The 16,899-nt window shown below is 41.0% G+C and overlaps 1 protein-coding gene across 2 annotated transcripts in view; it reads left to right on the top strand.

Moving 5' to 3' along the window:
- The window catches only part of abcc3 (ATP-binding cassette, sub-family C (CFTR/MRP), member 3), a 98,928-nt gene that overhangs the window by 35,904 nt on the left and 46,125 nt on the right, over nucleotides 1-16,899 (top strand). For both annotated transcript variants that reach the window (XM_034708698.1, XM_034708697.1), the window contains exons 5-8: nucleotides 5,217-5,342; nucleotides 5,654-5,715; nucleotides 6,917-7,048; nucleotides 16,043-16,285. In XM_034708698.1, coding sequence (XP_034564589.1) covers nucleotides 5,217-5,342; nucleotides 5,654-5,715; nucleotides 6,917-7,048; nucleotides 16,043-16,285 — 563 coding nt within the window. The remainder of the gene's footprint in view (nucleotides 1-5,216; nucleotides 5,343-5,653; nucleotides 5,716-6,916; nucleotides 7,049-16,042; nucleotides 16,286-16,899) is intronic.

Raw genomic sequence — 16,899 nt, 5'->3', positions numbered from 1 at the left:
TGAGTCTATTTAAAAAGGCTGTTTTAGAGCAAAACAAGATTCAATGAAAAGCTACAATCTGACCACTAAAAAAGGATATTCATTTGACATATTCTCTTAGCTCCAGCCCTCGCCTTATCTCTGAGGCTACAGCCACACGTCTATGCTTGAGTGAGATATCAGGCATGTGTGTAAACAGACAAACCCAGGACAGGGACTTGTTCTTAGACCTGAACAGCCGTGCTCATAACAAAGTGAGGAAAATGCTGCTCAATGAATAACTTAGAGTTTAATTTAGTCCGACAAAATGATCCTTGACTGGCTGCAGACAGTTTAAACAAAGATTGGGTCTCATCAGTGTCGGACCAATCAGGGAGGATTCAGATTCAGATTCAGATTCAGAATACTTTTTTGGTCCCAGAAGGGCAATTCAGTTTTACGGTCAACCCATCCATACTACAAAATATACAGTAAAGGAAATAAATAACACATTGTGAAATCAACAACAACCACAACCAGTGACTGCACAGCAGAGCGGGATGCAGAGTGATTCTTGGTTTAATCTGCCTATTGTGCATTTAGCAGCCTTATGGCAGAAGGAATAAGGGATATTTTGTAGAGGATATGACCCAATTAGCAAGCAAATATATCTGTCCTCTGCAGAAAAGAAACACAGATACGTTGATTTCTACTGAGTAAAATGCAACCGTGCAGTTTTCTGATAGAAACAGAGTCAGCAGCATTTCAAAAAGACCTGTGGAGGAGCACAAACTGACTGCATGCATTGTTTGGAAAGAAAAGAAGAGTGTAAACCCTTCACGTTGATAGAGATGCTCCTTTAGGAGGTCAACTGTTTGCTAACAAACATGTGATAGATGGTATCACATGACCTCACCTGGACCACAAACACTGCATCACTGACCAAGAAAGCATATCAGTAACTCTACTTCCTCTGGAAGCTGAGGAGAGCCAGTGCCCACATCATGCGCACTTTCTACAGAGGCCACAGATCACTGTGTGGTACGGGGCCTGCACTGCGTCCTGCCACGTGACCCTCCAGCACACCGTGAGAGCAGCTGAGATCCTCTGTGCCTCTCTCCCCTCCCTCTATGACATTTACTCTTCCCGCCTCACCCGAAAAGCCCTGCGCATAGCAGGCGACCCCTCCCATCCGTCTCACAGCCTCTTCAGTCTGCTGCCATCAGGAAGAAGATTACGTAGTCTCTGGGCCAGAACCAGCAGACTGAGGGACAGATGCTGAACTCTCTCCCTGTTCTGCCCCCCCTCCCTATAGTGCCCCCTTCACAGACTTAACCAGGTCCCTGCCCCTCCCCCAAATCAACACTGAGGTCTGTCATCCTCAGGGCTGAACACGCACACACTCACTTTGCCAGACAAATAAGCTGATTCAATTACACTACAGTCATACTGTTTTTTTGCACTGCTTTAAACCGTATTTTATTATATTTATTGACCTATTTATTCTAACTCTAGCTTATCTTTTTCTTACTAGCTCTTTTTTTTAATCAAATTTCTTCGTCTTCTGCGTACTTTCTGTTCATCTGTTGTTGTTGTTGTTAGGGTCTGAGAGAGAAACACAATATCATCTTATTTCTGACCTTGTCATCGTGCTAATGCTGTATTTTCTAAGGAGGCCTCTTCGTTGTGAGGTAAATGGATCCCCACGAGCCCATACAGGTGTATGAGAAATGCAAGTCATCATGATACAGTATAGCTAACATGACCGGTGCCTGTTTGTTTAATAAATCCATGTGTGAGCTGAATGTCTTTATGTCACATCGATCAGCAACATGTAGGTGCAGGCTGCAGAAGGTGTGTCACACCGCTGCCACATTAAACACTTTCTGTCTTTCAGAGGCTTTTTGTTTATTTTCCTTCAATCTCTCTTTGTTAGCAGAAATGCCAAACATGTCCTGTTTTTGTGTTTTGAAAAAGTAATACCAGCCTCACACGATCCCGCATCACAAAGACATGTGAGCCCAGCCTCAGGCGGTCAGTGGGTCAGGTTATGAGAAAGACAGGTGGTGAGCGAGAAAGCCATGTGTTCGGGTCAGTTCAGGCAACAGCAGGCTTGAGCTGCTATAATCGCTTTGATCCAGAAAGTTAGTCCAAATATGATTTAGAAAAATTCAAGGGATTTGCGGTAAGAAAGGTGTAACCTCTATTTGAGGTGGAGGAGAAGGAGGAGGAGGGATGTAGTGTTTGTGTATGAACTCATATGAATGAGCGGTTTGACGGTTAGTTTGCATTTGCATCCGTTACTTCAGTTTAACACACGATAAGGTAGTAAATTGATTCATGTGTTGACACTGTCTCTTCATTTCCTCAATAAACCTGAAGGGACAGAACAGCACAGGTTCTGTTTCTTGTTACATGCAGACCATTTCCTCCCCCTCCGAAAATCAATGAATGTTAACCCAGCTGTGTTTGAGTCAGAGACCAGAGAAATAGTGGCTCACATAGAGTTGTCTTGAGAACATTACTAACCTTATACATGTTCAACTTTTCCAGCAGTTAGCTCCTGGTCAGCTCTGCCAGACAGATTAAACAAAGGAAAGTCTAAACAGATAGGTCTTCAGCTGCTATTTAAACCTGTCCACAGTGTCCACAGTTCTCAATTCCACAGGGAGACGGTTCCAGAGTTTAGGACCAACAACCTGGAAAGCACAGTCTCCTTTAGTTTTTAACCTGGTACGAGGCACAACCAATAAGCCCTGATCAGAGGACCTCAGAGTCCTGTTGGAGTTATATGGCTTCAGCAGCTCCCTGATATAGACCAGAGCCTGACCATTGAGCACTTTGTACACAACAACGAGAATTTTAAACAGGAATCTACTTTTAACTGGAAGCCAGTGCAAAGACATGAGGATCAGAGTAACATGAGACCTTTTAGATGATTTGGTCTATATTTAACATAAACAATCCTGTTTCCACTAAAATATGTTGATTCAAACCTCAAAATGTGTTCCTGCCCATTAAGGCTACATCTGATTTGTAATTTCAAAATAAAAAACATTGGGAATTAAGAATATTACAATGTTTTGAATACATTCGAATTGAGATTATGAACAAAATCCCACTTTCCACTGAACACTTTCCACTATTAGTTTGAAAAATAAAATGACTCAAATGAGTTTTGTTCATAATCTCTGACTGAAAACATCCAGAATTATCACTAATTTTTCAACTTTGTGTAGCTGTTATTTTGAAAGGACACATCAGAATTATCTTGGATTGGCAGGAGAGTCCATCTCTCTCTGCCAAAACAAACTGCTCACTTGATCACTTCTGCATCACTTCCTGTATTTGTCGTTTGTAAATTTATTTCTGATAAAAATGGTCCGTCTATTTAAAAGTGTTTCTGATTTAGTAAATGTTTTCTTAAATGTAAATTTGTTTTGTTCTTGTTAAAAGTGTTTAAAGGTGACATATCCCGCTTTTTTCATCAATATATATTAGTCTAAGAGGTCCCCAAAACATGTCTTTAAAGTTTATGCTCAAAAAAACACTTTGAAATCAGATTTTGGCATGCCTGAAAAACCCTCTTCTTCAGTCCTCCTCAGAACACTCTGTTTTCTCTCTGACCACACCCCCTGAGGAAGTGGATGTGCCTCGGCTGTCCAGCACGTTGATCTAATGTTTACATGTTGGCTGAATATACACGGCTGCTCAGAGATCACGTTACTTCAACCCTCTGAATCTGATCCAGAATCTGATCCTGACGGAGAGGCGCCTGCAGCAGGACCTTTCTGAAGGATTGGTCATAGATTTAGTGTTTCTTGTTGTTTTATTTGTCAGTATGTCGACGTGTGTCTTTGTACACAGCTACAGCTACAGCTACGAACATGTAGCTATGTGGCTATGCTAATTAGCGCTAGCACTTATCCATGACAAATAAAAATCATCCACTAGATCTTCAAATCTGCAGTCGTGGGGAGTAAAACCGACCTTTGTGTTTATTAAGACAGCCTACAACTAGCATGCCTCCCTCCTAAGCTCCTTGTTAGCACACATTTGTGCAGGTAATGAAAAACGGGGGAGGGATTCAGTATTATTTTATACAGTCTATGGGCTGAACAAGCTCCGAGCTCTGACTCCGTGACAGACCGGATATTGTTGTTACGTAACAAAAACACTGAAATCTGAAACGGCTCGTTTCACACACATTTACAGAAAGGTGGAGAAATCAAAACAGGGGCAGAATGGATTTTTTTCATTCTCGGGGGGTTTGTAGACATGCCAGGGACACATAATTCAGGTAGAGAACCATTAAAAAGTCCATTTTGCATGATATGTCACCTTTAATGTCATTTTGTTTTATAAAATGTAAAATTGTTTTCCAAAGTTTAAATTTGTCTCCGACTTTGTAAAAATGTTTCATTCCTTGTAAATTGGCATTGAACCTCCCAGCCACCGTAAAACGCAGCGTTACCTGCAACTCTATCGCACAGGTGTAACAGTGTTCACAATCCCCACCAGGAACTTCAGGAGTACACATATTTCAACAAGACAATGCCAAACCACATTCTGCACATATTACAGCAGCATGGCTCTATAGTAGAAGAGTCCAGGTGCTGAACTGGCCTGCCTGCAGTCCTGCTTTGTCACTCATTGAAAACATTTGGAGCATCATGAAACTAAAAATAAGACAAAGGAGACGCTGAACTGTTGACAAGCTGAAATCCTCTATGAGTTTGAAATCTCCAGAAACTGGTCTCCTCAGCTCTCAAACGTTTACAGAGTGTTGTTAAAAGGAGAGCTGGTGCAGCACTATGTTAACACAAACCTGTACTGTATTATGGCATCAAATTTAACATTGTGTTAAAATAATAACAGATGTTTTAGTGTCAACATTTGACATGTTGTCTTTGCACTATTTTGTCCCCAGCTTTTTTATTGAATCAGGGTTGTAGTTTGTTCTCTGGTAGTCCTTCCTTGGACCACTTCTGGTTGGTTTTGTTCTCTGCAGACCTCTAATACCACACGAGAGCTGCAGTTCAGGAAACACTCTGACCCAGTCGCTAGCCTTCACAATTGGTCCCTTTTCAAAGCTGCACACTTTTGTATGCTTGCCCATTTTTCCTTCTTCCAAAACATCATCTTTGAAAACAAAATGTTCCCCACTCTCAGGTCCCTCTGTGAAGATGTGTTCATCATGAATAATGTCTATGTGATTTGACCTCTTTGTGTGTTTGTGTCCTCGTTTGACCTTTCAGAACGAAGTGACCGACAAGCTGCGGTTCACCACGTTTTATTTCTACTTCGCCCTGGTGGTCTGCGAGCTGATCCTCTGCTGCTTCAATGAGAAACCCCCTCTCTTCTCCAATGTTGTCACAGATCCCGTGAGTCAGACGCTATGATTCAGAGTCCTCTAAGAACCCGTGAAGCATGAGTCTGTGTGTTTGAGTCTGTATGTTGTGAGTGAGAGCATCTTATTTTGCTGCTGACATTCTTCAGTATAATCAGTCTTCTGAGCGGTTGAAAGTCTGAGTATGTGCTCTGGAGCCACTCCATACTTGTTAAAGCAGGTCACACACTTATTCACACACACAGACAGCATGATTGTTTCTGGCTGCTCTTAGAAGTACGTCCTTCTTATCCTTGTTTAACCTCTGTGGCCTATTTTTTATGCACATTTTTCATTTCTTCTCAGAATCCCTGCCCTGAAACCACTGCAGGTTTTCTCTCCACTGTAACGTTTTGGTGGTTCACGAGGTGGGTTCACTCTGCTCTCTTCAGCTGCACACAACCCAGTGTTGAAAATATTATGCTTGTCTGTGGTTATGAAATGAAAAACGAGTAATAACTGCATTTGTGTGTGTGTAGCTTCAAAACACAGTTATGTTATTTTACATAAAACCTTTTTGTGTCAAGACTAGGGATGTAAATTTTAAGCATTTTCCGTGATTGATCTTTGGAAAAGTTAACGATCAGTTATTAATTAATCATAAAAAAATCATTGAGTCTTTATCAGTCAAAAACAATGCAGAATGTGTTATTTTTCCCTTTATTATATTTTTCACAGCAACAAAATGCATATAACTGACAAAATGTACAAAATGTTTAACATACTGAATATCAACAATCAGGCTCATAAAATAATCTAAATATCTTATAAAGTGAAAGCTCACACTACTAATTGTGTTTTTGCTGCAACAAGACAACTGAGCAGAAAAGTACTTCAAACTCACAGTGTCCAGTTTTCTGTCTACTTGGTCTTATGGCGAAAAATAAGCATGGGTACGTGGTCAGGTGTCAGCCGGGAGCGCAACCAGGTCATAATCAGTCCGGTGGCAGAGAAGCTCAGATGGCTCTGATGTTGCTGCTCTGCAAACATAGTGTACTAACAATTCCCACCAGTCTGTTGGCTTTGTATCTAAAGGTAGGAAAATGTCCTGTTTAAAGTTGTCAACCTTCGTGTCTGTGTCGGTGTTGGCAGCAGTTGTGCATTGATCCTCTCTAATAAGCGCTTGTGGAGACCTGTCACTCAGCCGCAGCCGCCAGCTTAGTGTCTCCACTGTGCGCAACACCACAAAAAGACATTTCACCTTTTTCTGATACTAGTGCAGCATCCTCTCTGTTCTCTGTTCTCTGTGGGCCAATCTCTCCTTCAGCCAGAAAATACATTAAGCCAATTTCCGCTGAAAGTGGATCCACTGGTACATAATGATAATTAGCAAAATCCAGGAAACTTGATTACGTGTCTTGTGAGGAGCTCTGAGCGGGTTGTCTATATGAGAACAGATTTAAGTTTTGAATCATATTTTTAAAAGATAACTGAACACAGATAAAGGTAAAAAAAAATCCAAGAGTCAGAAAGCAGTGAGACATGAGGAGACTATAACTCCTTAATATGTTGTTTATTTACAGTGTTTGAAGCGCCAGATTGAACTAACCTGCTGTCTCTCCCTCTCAGTCTGGCCATGAAAGGATACAAAATGCCTCTGGAAGCCAAAGACCTGTGGTCGCTGAATAAACGCGACAGCTCCAAGGTGATGGTGCCCAGACTTCTCAAGGAGTGGGACAAGGAGCAGACCAAAGCCAAGAGGTATGATTGTTTAATGTTTCTAATCCATCTCTCTTTTTTTTTAAGTTATATATACACTATATTACCAAAAGTAATCGCTCACCCATCCAAATGATCAGAATCAGGTGTCCTAATCACTTGGCCTGGCCACAGGTGTATAAAATCAAGCACCTAGGCATGCAGACTGTTTTTACAAACACTTGTGAAAGAATGGGTCGCTCTCAGGAGCTCAGTGAATTCCAGCGTGGAACTGTCATAGGATGCCACCTGTGCAACAAATCCAGTCGTGAAATTTCCTCGCTCCTAAATATTCCACAGTCAACTGTCAGCTTTATTATAAGAAATGGAAGAGTTTGGGAACAACAGCAACTCAGCCACGAAGTGGTAGGCCATGTAAACTGACGGAGAGGGGTCAGTGGATGCTGAGGCGCATAGTGCAAAGAGGTCGCCGACTTTCTGCACAGTCAATTGCTACAGAGCTCCAAACTTCATGTGGCCTTCAGATTAGCCCAAGTACGCAGAGAGCTTCATGGAATGGGTTTCCATGGTCGAGCAGCTGCATCCAAGCCATACATCACCAAGTGCAATGCAAAGCATCGGATGCAGTGGTGTAAAGCACGCCGCCACTGGACCATAGAGCAGTGGAGACGCGTTCTCTGGAGTGATGAATCACGCTTTTCCATCTGGCAATCTGATGGACGAGCCTGGGTTTGGAGGTTGCCAGGAGAACGGTACATTTCGGACTGCATTGTGCCAAGTGTGAAATTTGGTGGAGGAGGAATTATGGTGTGGGGTTGTTTTTCAGGAGCTGGGCTTGGCCCCTTAGTTCCAGTGAAAGGAACTTTGAATGCCTCAGGATTGGTGAGGATAGTGTGACCTCACCAATGCGCTTTTGGAAGAATGGTCAAAAATTCCTATAAACACATTCCTCAACCTTGTGGACAGCCTTCCCAGAAGAGTTGAAGCTGTAATAGCTGCAAAAGGTGGACCGACATCATATTGAACCCTATGGGTTAGGAATGGGATGGCACTTAAGTTCATTAGAGTCAAGGCAGGTGAGCGAATACTTTTGGTAATATAGTGTATATATATATATATATTTTTTTGCCTTTATTTGATAGGACAGCTGAAGAGAGACACAAAATGTGGGAAGTAGAGAGTGGGGGAAGACATGCAGCAAATGGTCCCGACAGGGGTTGAACCATGACCTCTGCAATGAGGACTATAGCCTCTGTATATTCTAATCCATCTCTCTGTGTCTCATATAACGGCTCTATTCATATCACAGTGGATGATATCAGTGCTCCAGTTGTATGGCTCATACTTTGTCTATGTGTCACACTGGAGCTTACCTTTACAATGACACAAAAGGATCAAGAGTGCGTCTCTGACAGTGAATTTTATGGGTTCTAATGGCTGCATTATCGTTCTTATTGGTGATAAGTATAACTTTATATTAAGATAAAGTATCAGCAGGGTGTGTTATCTCTGCTACTGCAAAAAAACACAGCCATGGTTCTTGTAATTTGGACGATTAAGGTGCCGCCGTGTTTTTTGCACCCACGACCTCAGTCTCAGAGCACTGCTCCCCAGCGTTTACTGCTAGGTTAGGAAAGTCGTCCCTCAACACTTCCGCTTCCCATAGTAGAGACCGGTCTGTTTTAAAATGCTCTGTATGCTACATACTTGCTTTCATTCAACGACATGTTAACAAGACACTGTAAAAACTACTGATAGAAATCATGTCAGAGCATCAGCAGCAACTCTAAACTTGGAAATTATGCCTAAAAAAACCCTGAGTGTGATAACTTTTCACCTCCGTCATTGTTGCTGCCAACGTTGATACCTGAAGTCCCGCCCCTTCTTGATTCTGATTGGTCGGTGATCAAGAAGTAACTTTGACGACGCGTCGGTGTTCCAAAACTTGAACTATTTTCAACTGAGAGCACTGAGACAACAATCAACTGACTCCAGTGTTGCTGACTTTGTCACCATATATAGCCAGTTTTCAGACCCCTCTAGTGACTCTTTTTCAAAAAAGCAACTAGCAATAAATCTAGCGACTTTTTCTGGAGTTAATGGAGACTTTTGGAGACTGATGTGAAAGCATTTATTGTTCTCACTACTCAACGAGCAGTGGATGCTGCTGTGAGTCCCTCCTAGCTGCATTTAGAGCAGGAGGTGTTCCCCCCCCCTCAGCATCCAGACTGCAAATGTATCACGCATGTACGAAGACACCACTGGCTAATCCCGTCTACTGTCTCTTTTTGGTCCTTTTAGATAGTTAATGTAGATTGTATACAATAAACATCTTTTTAATGTTCTGGTTGAAAAATGTAATGTTTTACTTTGATTTGTTGGAGGCTTGGAAGTGTAGTTCTAAACATATTTAGGGTGTTTTTTAAACTCTTTTTGTCTCTCCCTCAACGTTACTCGTCTCTGAGTTTGAATAGAGGTACACACTTATGAGACATGGCTGAGTTAGGTTTAAGTAAAGCCTGAAGTGGAAGTAGACTTGAAATCTTTAGGTTTGTCAAGTAGCTGAGCTGTGGCGTTCGCTGCGTTGATGGAAGATAATTGTGCAGAATCAGGTTGTGATGGTGAACTGGAGAACTGCTGTAAGCTCAGATCCTTTAGGAGACACAGCTGATCAATAATCACAGGACTGTCTTATTTTTGAATGTTTGAAACTGTAAGACATATTTTAAGTGATTTTTTTAGTGACTGCAGCTATTGTATGACCTAATCCAAGCTTAAATCTTGTCAAAGTTAACCCCTCCACCTCCCCCTTTCTTGTGAAAACAGAGAGCAGAGAGGATGTTATTTTAAGGGGTAGGTCTCTTTGTGTGTGTGTGTGTGTGTGTGTAGTTACATATTTATAGGCATGTGTGTAGACCTTTTTTAGTTTCACTTTAGCACAGTAAAACGTTTTTTAACTGCAGAAAACTCTCGTCTTGTTTACTAAATCACTCCACTTCTGCTAAATGTGAACTTTCACTAACTGTGGTAAACCAGGACTGCCAACTCTCACGTCCCCGGCCTGTGACACATGCTTTTACCGTTAGTCTCACGCTCTCACTCTGCACAGATGAATCTCACGCCAAAACACTACATCATAAAAAATCTGGGTTGAGCAATGTTTTTTTTTAATACTTTATTTATAGATTTTCAATGTATAAACAAGTGACACAAATACAGAAAAAATAAGAGAGGTGGGCAAACAGAAACAAGTACACATACCCACTAACATACCTACATAAATGAAATAAAAAGAAAAAAACATAGACAATGGAAAACCTGCTCTAACAGGATACATCAATATTAATTTCTAATGAAGTATAGATACTGTACCTCACATAAACTGACACTTATACATATATAGCGACTTTAGGTCATTCTCAATAGGTAAGACAGAAATGGTTGCCACATCTTGTCAAAGGCTGCAGAGTTGAGAGACACGTTGTGTTGGATCCTCTCCATATGTAACAGATAGCCAGGTCTTAAAAGAAGGGACATCCTCATGTTTCCAATGAGCTAAAATATTTCTTTTTGCAATAACCACACCATATTGTATTGTTCTCCGATTTAAGTGGGTAAGAGTGGAAAGATGTCAAGTGCTACCTAAGATCGATGTACAAGGGTCAGGGGAGATGTCACAGTTATACACGTGAGAAAAACTCATGAAAATATCAGACCGGAGCTGATTTCATTTGGGACAGAGCCAGAAAAGATGACCCAGAGTGCCCTCAGCCAACTTACAATTTGGGCAAATTGGTGAGACAGAGGGATACAAAGAGTGTAGTTTGGTGCATGAGTAATGTAGCCTGTGATGAACTTTAAACTGAATAAGTTGGTGTCTGGAGTTTATAGAGCAGTTGTGAATATCATTGAGATAAGTTTCCTAGTCCTTGTCATTGATTGTCAGATCCAGGTCTTCTTCCCAGGCTACCTTTAAGTGTTGTGTGGACCAGTTAGCTGTTTAAACGTAGGTTTTTGATCTGCCCTACTTTAAATCTGATTAGCTTTTCTTATAGAGACAATGAACAAGAGAGACGATTAAAAACAAACACAACGGTCAGTTATGGTTTTGACATTTAAGGTAACTTGATTGATACAATGTGAACTCGTTCAGAGTAACGTGAAAGAAAGTACTGTCACGAGTGAAGAAAGGAGGGGGAGGACCCAGGTGCAGATTCAATAAAAAAAGGATTTAATAAACTTAAACTGAGAAACAAAAACTTACTGCAAACACTAAAAACTCAGGAAACACTAGAACACGGGGAACAACATCGCAGAACACAGACAAACACATGTCACAAGCACAACGAACAGACCCAGAAGGGAGGAAATACAGAGACTAAATAGACACACAGAATAACAAGTAAGGACACACAGGTGAGGACAATCATAAAGGCGGGAAAACACAGGAAGTAAAACTAAACTTAACACACAAGAAATATTCTACAAAATAAAACACTGAAAACCAAATCAAGACCACAGGAAATCACAGGAGGTAACAAGACAAAATACTAAACACACAAGAACACAAAAAAGTTAAGTAACTCATGACAAATACTCCACCTTGAAAGTTCTGTTAGCCAAATAGTGACATTATAGGCCGCACACTATCAACACAATGAATTTGCTTCAGTGTAACTGCTGTAGTAAAAACTGAAAGGCTGCAAAGCCTCCCTTATTTAAGCTATCACTGTTATCTCTACCTGAATGACAGGGACCCTACCACAGGACTGGGAGTTCAGTTTAATACTCCAGAGAGTGTTTGTTGATTTAAGTGTTTTTTTCACTCTGATTTCAATAGAACTACTCAGTTTAAAAGAGACTTCATAAAAAAACAGATCAAATTTTACTTGAATGTAATCTTCTTTCAGGGATTTCAATTATTATTTTTTCGTTAATTTGTGATTTCTCTTTAAATAATTACATTTCCAGCACAAATGTTCACATAAATATTCACCATAATGCAGGAATTAAGTGTTAGCTGCTGAAATGTCCTGGGGAAGAACCCCCAGACCCCCCTCTTGTTACCTCTGCCTTGATATGTTTAAATGAACCCTAAACTTTGAGTATCAAGTTTAAATGGAAGCGCTCTTCTATTATCCTTCCCTTGCCCATCCAGCAGCCAGAGTGCACCACTGTCCATTCTTATGTCAAGTCCATGTGTGATCAAAATAAGTGCACATGATTAAATGCAAGTGTATGTGATAAGGTCCATGTCATAAAAATCTCATTCCAGCCAGACACTCAAAGTTGCTTCCTGGGTAAACTGATGAAGCTATCATGAAGACTTCAGCGCGTTCAGCTCCAGTATCTGCAGCCATTAGGAGAACTCATGTGTGAAAGTTGCTCATATGCTTTGTGTTTTTTTGTGAAGTCATGCTGATTTGACTGCTCACTGTCTTGAAGCTCTTAATCCATCCCTGCTGCTCTCACCAGTCTGCTGCAGAACACGATACTGTTCACGCATGCAGCATTGCATTCTTCTGTTGAAGTGTGTCACGCCTGGAGAAAAGAGACGCCGATAAGAGTTTAGTTGCTGGGTCACTGAGAACTGCAGTTTGCCTCCACTTTGTGATAAAAGGGAAACTTCATGCACAAACACACTCTGCAGGCTTTGAGAAGTCTGACCTCCAGTCTGCACCTGTCCCATGCTGCAGTTTCCCTGTCCGAGTTTCAGTGTGCGTTCTCACGGAGAACAACCTGTAAAGTGATACAGAAAAGCTCAATACGGTCTTTTCTCTCGTAGTATGGAAACCTGTTTGGTGTAAAGCTGAATTCCTTTACAGTTGTCCTGTCGAGCTGCACACAACAATTAGTTCACTGCTGGAATCCGACTCCTGTGCTTTAAGCTTGTGTTACAATAGAGGTTAAACATTCCTTTCACTGGAAATATTTAATATAAAGTTCAAACTCACTACTACAGCTCCTTACTTCAAGCACGTGCACATTGTTCTCATAACTATGTGAATACCGCTGACAGCTTGCAATGTATGACCGCTAAAAATGTAAGCCCAAGCCTTCAATGAACCCGCACAGTCATCCTGTGCTGAAGTGTCACTCTATGTTATCTGGATACACTTCAGCACAGAAGAGCTAGGGCTAACCGCAAAGAGAGCCTGTGAGGAGGTGGAAGCAACATGCTGGAGTAAATCCACCTGAAAGGAAAGTTAACAAAGCCAAGTATGGTTCAGATCATCTTTTTATTAAAGGGTGTGGTTCACAGAGAGGAAACGAGTTCTGCTTGTTGCTATTATTGATAGCCTATGGGTAGGGCTGGGCGATAATTCAATAACGATATACGCTACCAGTCAAAAGTTTGGACACATCTTCTCATTCAATGTTTTTTTATTTATTCTAATTATTTTCAACATTATAGATTAATACTGAAGACATCAAAACTATGAAATAATCTGGTTTTGCCATAATCTGGATTACAACAGTAGTGAAATAGGGCTATCCATTGTGTGCTAACCCTACCTCTGAACAACACAACTGATGGTCTCAAACACATTCAGAAGGCGAGTCATTCTACAAATGAACTCTTGACAAGGCTCATGTTAATTAGAAACCATTCCAGGAGACCACTTCATGAAGCAGACTGAGAGAATACCAAGAGTGTGCAAAGCTGTCATGAAGGAAAAAGGGGGCTACTTTACAGAATCTAAAATATAAAACATTCTGCTTTGTTTAACACTTTTTTGTTCATTCAATAATTCCATATATGTTCTTTCATAGTTTTGATGTCTTCAGTATTAATCTACAGTGTTTACAATCATTACAATAAATACAAACCCTTGAATGAGAAGGTGTTTCCAAACTTTTGACTGGTAGTGTTTATGTCAGAGTTGTTATTATTAGTGATGTATTTAAACCTGTAGTAACATCCCCCAACCACTGGAAAGTGAGGGGGCATGAATGTGCCTCAAAGGCTAGTTGCCACCCAACATTAGACAGAAGAAGAAGAGGGCATTGAACAGCCAATTATGTTGCAGGGTGAGAGGTAGGCGGGGCTTAAAGGCGTTTGAAGGAGCGACACTGAAGAAATCGCAAAACCTACCAGCTCAAAGCAGAGTCGTTAGTCTGACACTGTGTGACTCAGCGTTAACTATTAACTTAACACACTTCATTAAATATACTTTCAGGATGTGGGTAAAGGAAGACCACAGAGACAACTTCTGCTGTGCATCTCAGACACGTTTAGTGTCCACTGAGACCGTGGGACGACTGATTACTGAATAACTGTGAGGCATTCACTGCATTCAGATATGATGGATTCAAGAAGTTTATCTTCAACTTTCACTCTGGACCAAAAATCTGCCTTTACATTTTAATGAAATGATAATTTGATATTTATCGTGATAGTTATTGACTGATATGAAAAAAATGATCGTGATAACATCTTTTTTTAATAGTATCAGCTATGGGGCATATCTGTATTTCCGTTCACTTCTCCCATCGTAAAGAAGAGACTCAGGACATGTGATTAGTTTTTTAAAGGGACGGGGCAGAGAGAGGTGAAATACAGGACATAACTTTTAGCCCGTTTCTCTGCTTGCATTTCCCCAGTCTTTGTTTCACTTCACTGGCTCCGACAGAAATACATGAATAATTCAAACTAAATTTAACCTTCAGACCCTTCCAGAAGCTCTTTATTAGGCTTGTATGCTGACGGGTCGGCATTTCAGGAAAAATACTCTTCAGTAGTCTCTGAAGTATTCCAGGATTCTTCAGACAGAAGGAGAGAGACCCATGAAAGTGCATAGTTGTACATGTGCATGGTTAGCAGGTAGTTATTCCTGACAGGATGAGACAAGACCCAGACAGGAAGGCCGGTTACTGACTTAAAACACAAAAACATTGATTAAAGATGATTTGATTGATTTAAATGATTTATGTTTACAGTTTTTAAAAATAGTCCCAGTGAATCCTCGTCAGTGATCGTTCCATGGTGATGGATTTTTCTCTGCCTGTTGCGGTGGATTGAACATGAAACTGTCCTCATTCAGCTCTCCTTCTTCTCTGAGCTCTGTGGTTCACACACCTTTAAAAAGAAACTAATGTCACAACTTTGAACCCTGCTGCTATCATCACCACCGCTCATGGTTTAACTTTCTTTGTAGAGATCTCTAACCTAAAGTTTCTCTCACCTGCTCCACTCCTTCATCATATTGATGGACAGGATCCAAGATGTAAACATCCGTATCCTGCTGATTTAGCATGCTAACTGAAGCTAACGTATACGCCACATTGTTTTTATGCTAACTGAAGCTAACGGTTTCCCCTCACCTTACGGTCTACGGTGTCAACAAGCAGAAGCTAAATGTGTCTGAACTCTTTTCTGGGGATTGATTTGACATGAAGTGTGATCAGTTTGTCTCTGGTGTTGCTCATGTCAGTGAAAGTTAATAACCACTGTCAAGGGGGTTTGACCAATCAGAATCAAGCATCTTAATGATCGGTGAGAAAGCTGGGTAATAATAATATGTATGGATGTAATCTGTGCTATCTTCCCAGGCAAAGTTTGCACCTCACCTGATTTTTGTTTGATAAATAAAGTCTGCACTCTGTCGGCTGCAGAAGTGTCTGCATTTTTGCTCCAGTTCTGAACCTCACAAAGCCATACCTCTTTTTACTGGCAGCTGGAACTCGTGCTTTCTTCTTCTCTTGTTATTTAACTGTGCATAGCAAACTCTTTGAGGTGGGCTACAGCCATCATCTGGCGTTTGCACATTACAACCAGGCGCCTGTAAAAAAGCTGAAAAAAGAACCTTTAAGATGAGTTCAAAGTCACATGAAGTGTTCGATTTTTCAGAATTAAAATAATATTTGAGAATCAGAACTCATCCCTTGTACAGTGTAGTATATTGACTCACTTGTATGACTTGTTTTTACAAGTGAAGCTCTTCGAAATATGTTAAATCAGCATGTAGTGTTTGACTCATCTCCCCTCCTCTCTGTCTCTGTCCCAAACAATCCACACAACCCCAAAACTTCCAGTGATCCGACTCTTTCCAGCCACGCTCTGTACTCCAAACCTCCGCCGTCGACCACCAACCACGTGGTAGGAGGTGAGAGCAGCCCGGAGGAAGTAGAAGTGCTGCTGTCTAATCAGAAAGCTGCCCCTCATCAGCCGTCCTTCCTGCGATCGATCATCAAAGCCTTCGGACCGTACTTTCTGATTGGTTCGGCCTTCAAGTTCCTGCAGGATGTCATCACCTTTGTGAACCCTCAGCTGCTCAGGTGAGAAGAGAGGTTACTTGGTGTCCTCGCTGCAGGATATTTGCACATTTCCACTCTGCACAGACAAGCTACCATTGTTTGGATGTTTGAATACTATTTTCAGGATGTCTTTTTTGCATGCTGTGATGTGTTTTTGCATGCTGGGTCACTTTATCAATGGAGGGGTGTTGTCTTTATTTAAAATGAATACTGTTGCTGTTCAGGACACAAAGGTATTCTGTAAGCATGCTTCCTCAAGCCTCTCATGGATCAGGGTGGAAATTGAAGTGATGGTTTTCATGTGAAGACATCAAGCTCTGCCAGATAAGCTATCAGAGATGGCTAACCTCTGTTTTTTCTGCACAAACTTAAGTGAGATTTTCTTCTGCAAAAAGAAATAAATGAAAAATTGACTTTGTTAGCTGCTTTAGTCACAATATCTGTCATATTTTCTTCCTCAAAACTCATTTTGGTAATTTAAACATTTAGTATGAAAATATTAGTAATGCTCTTCTCCTTTTTTCTGCAAGCTCTGAAATAAAGAGCCGAGTCTCTGCTCTGTCCAATAACGGAGGTCATAAATTGCTCAGCAGCTTCATATTTGGATCAAAGAATTAATGAGTCATTTCTAATTT

This window comes from Notolabrus celidotus, chromosome 18, assembly GCF_009762535.1.
Source record: "Notolabrus celidotus isolate fNotCel1 chromosome 18, fNotCel1.pri, whole genome shotgun sequence".
NCBI lineage: Eukaryota > Metazoa > Chordata > Actinopteri > Labriformes > Labridae > Notolabrus > Notolabrus celidotus.
The sequence above is the reverse complement of the archived record's forward strand: the minus strand, read 5'-3'. Positions and strand labels throughout refer to the sequence as shown.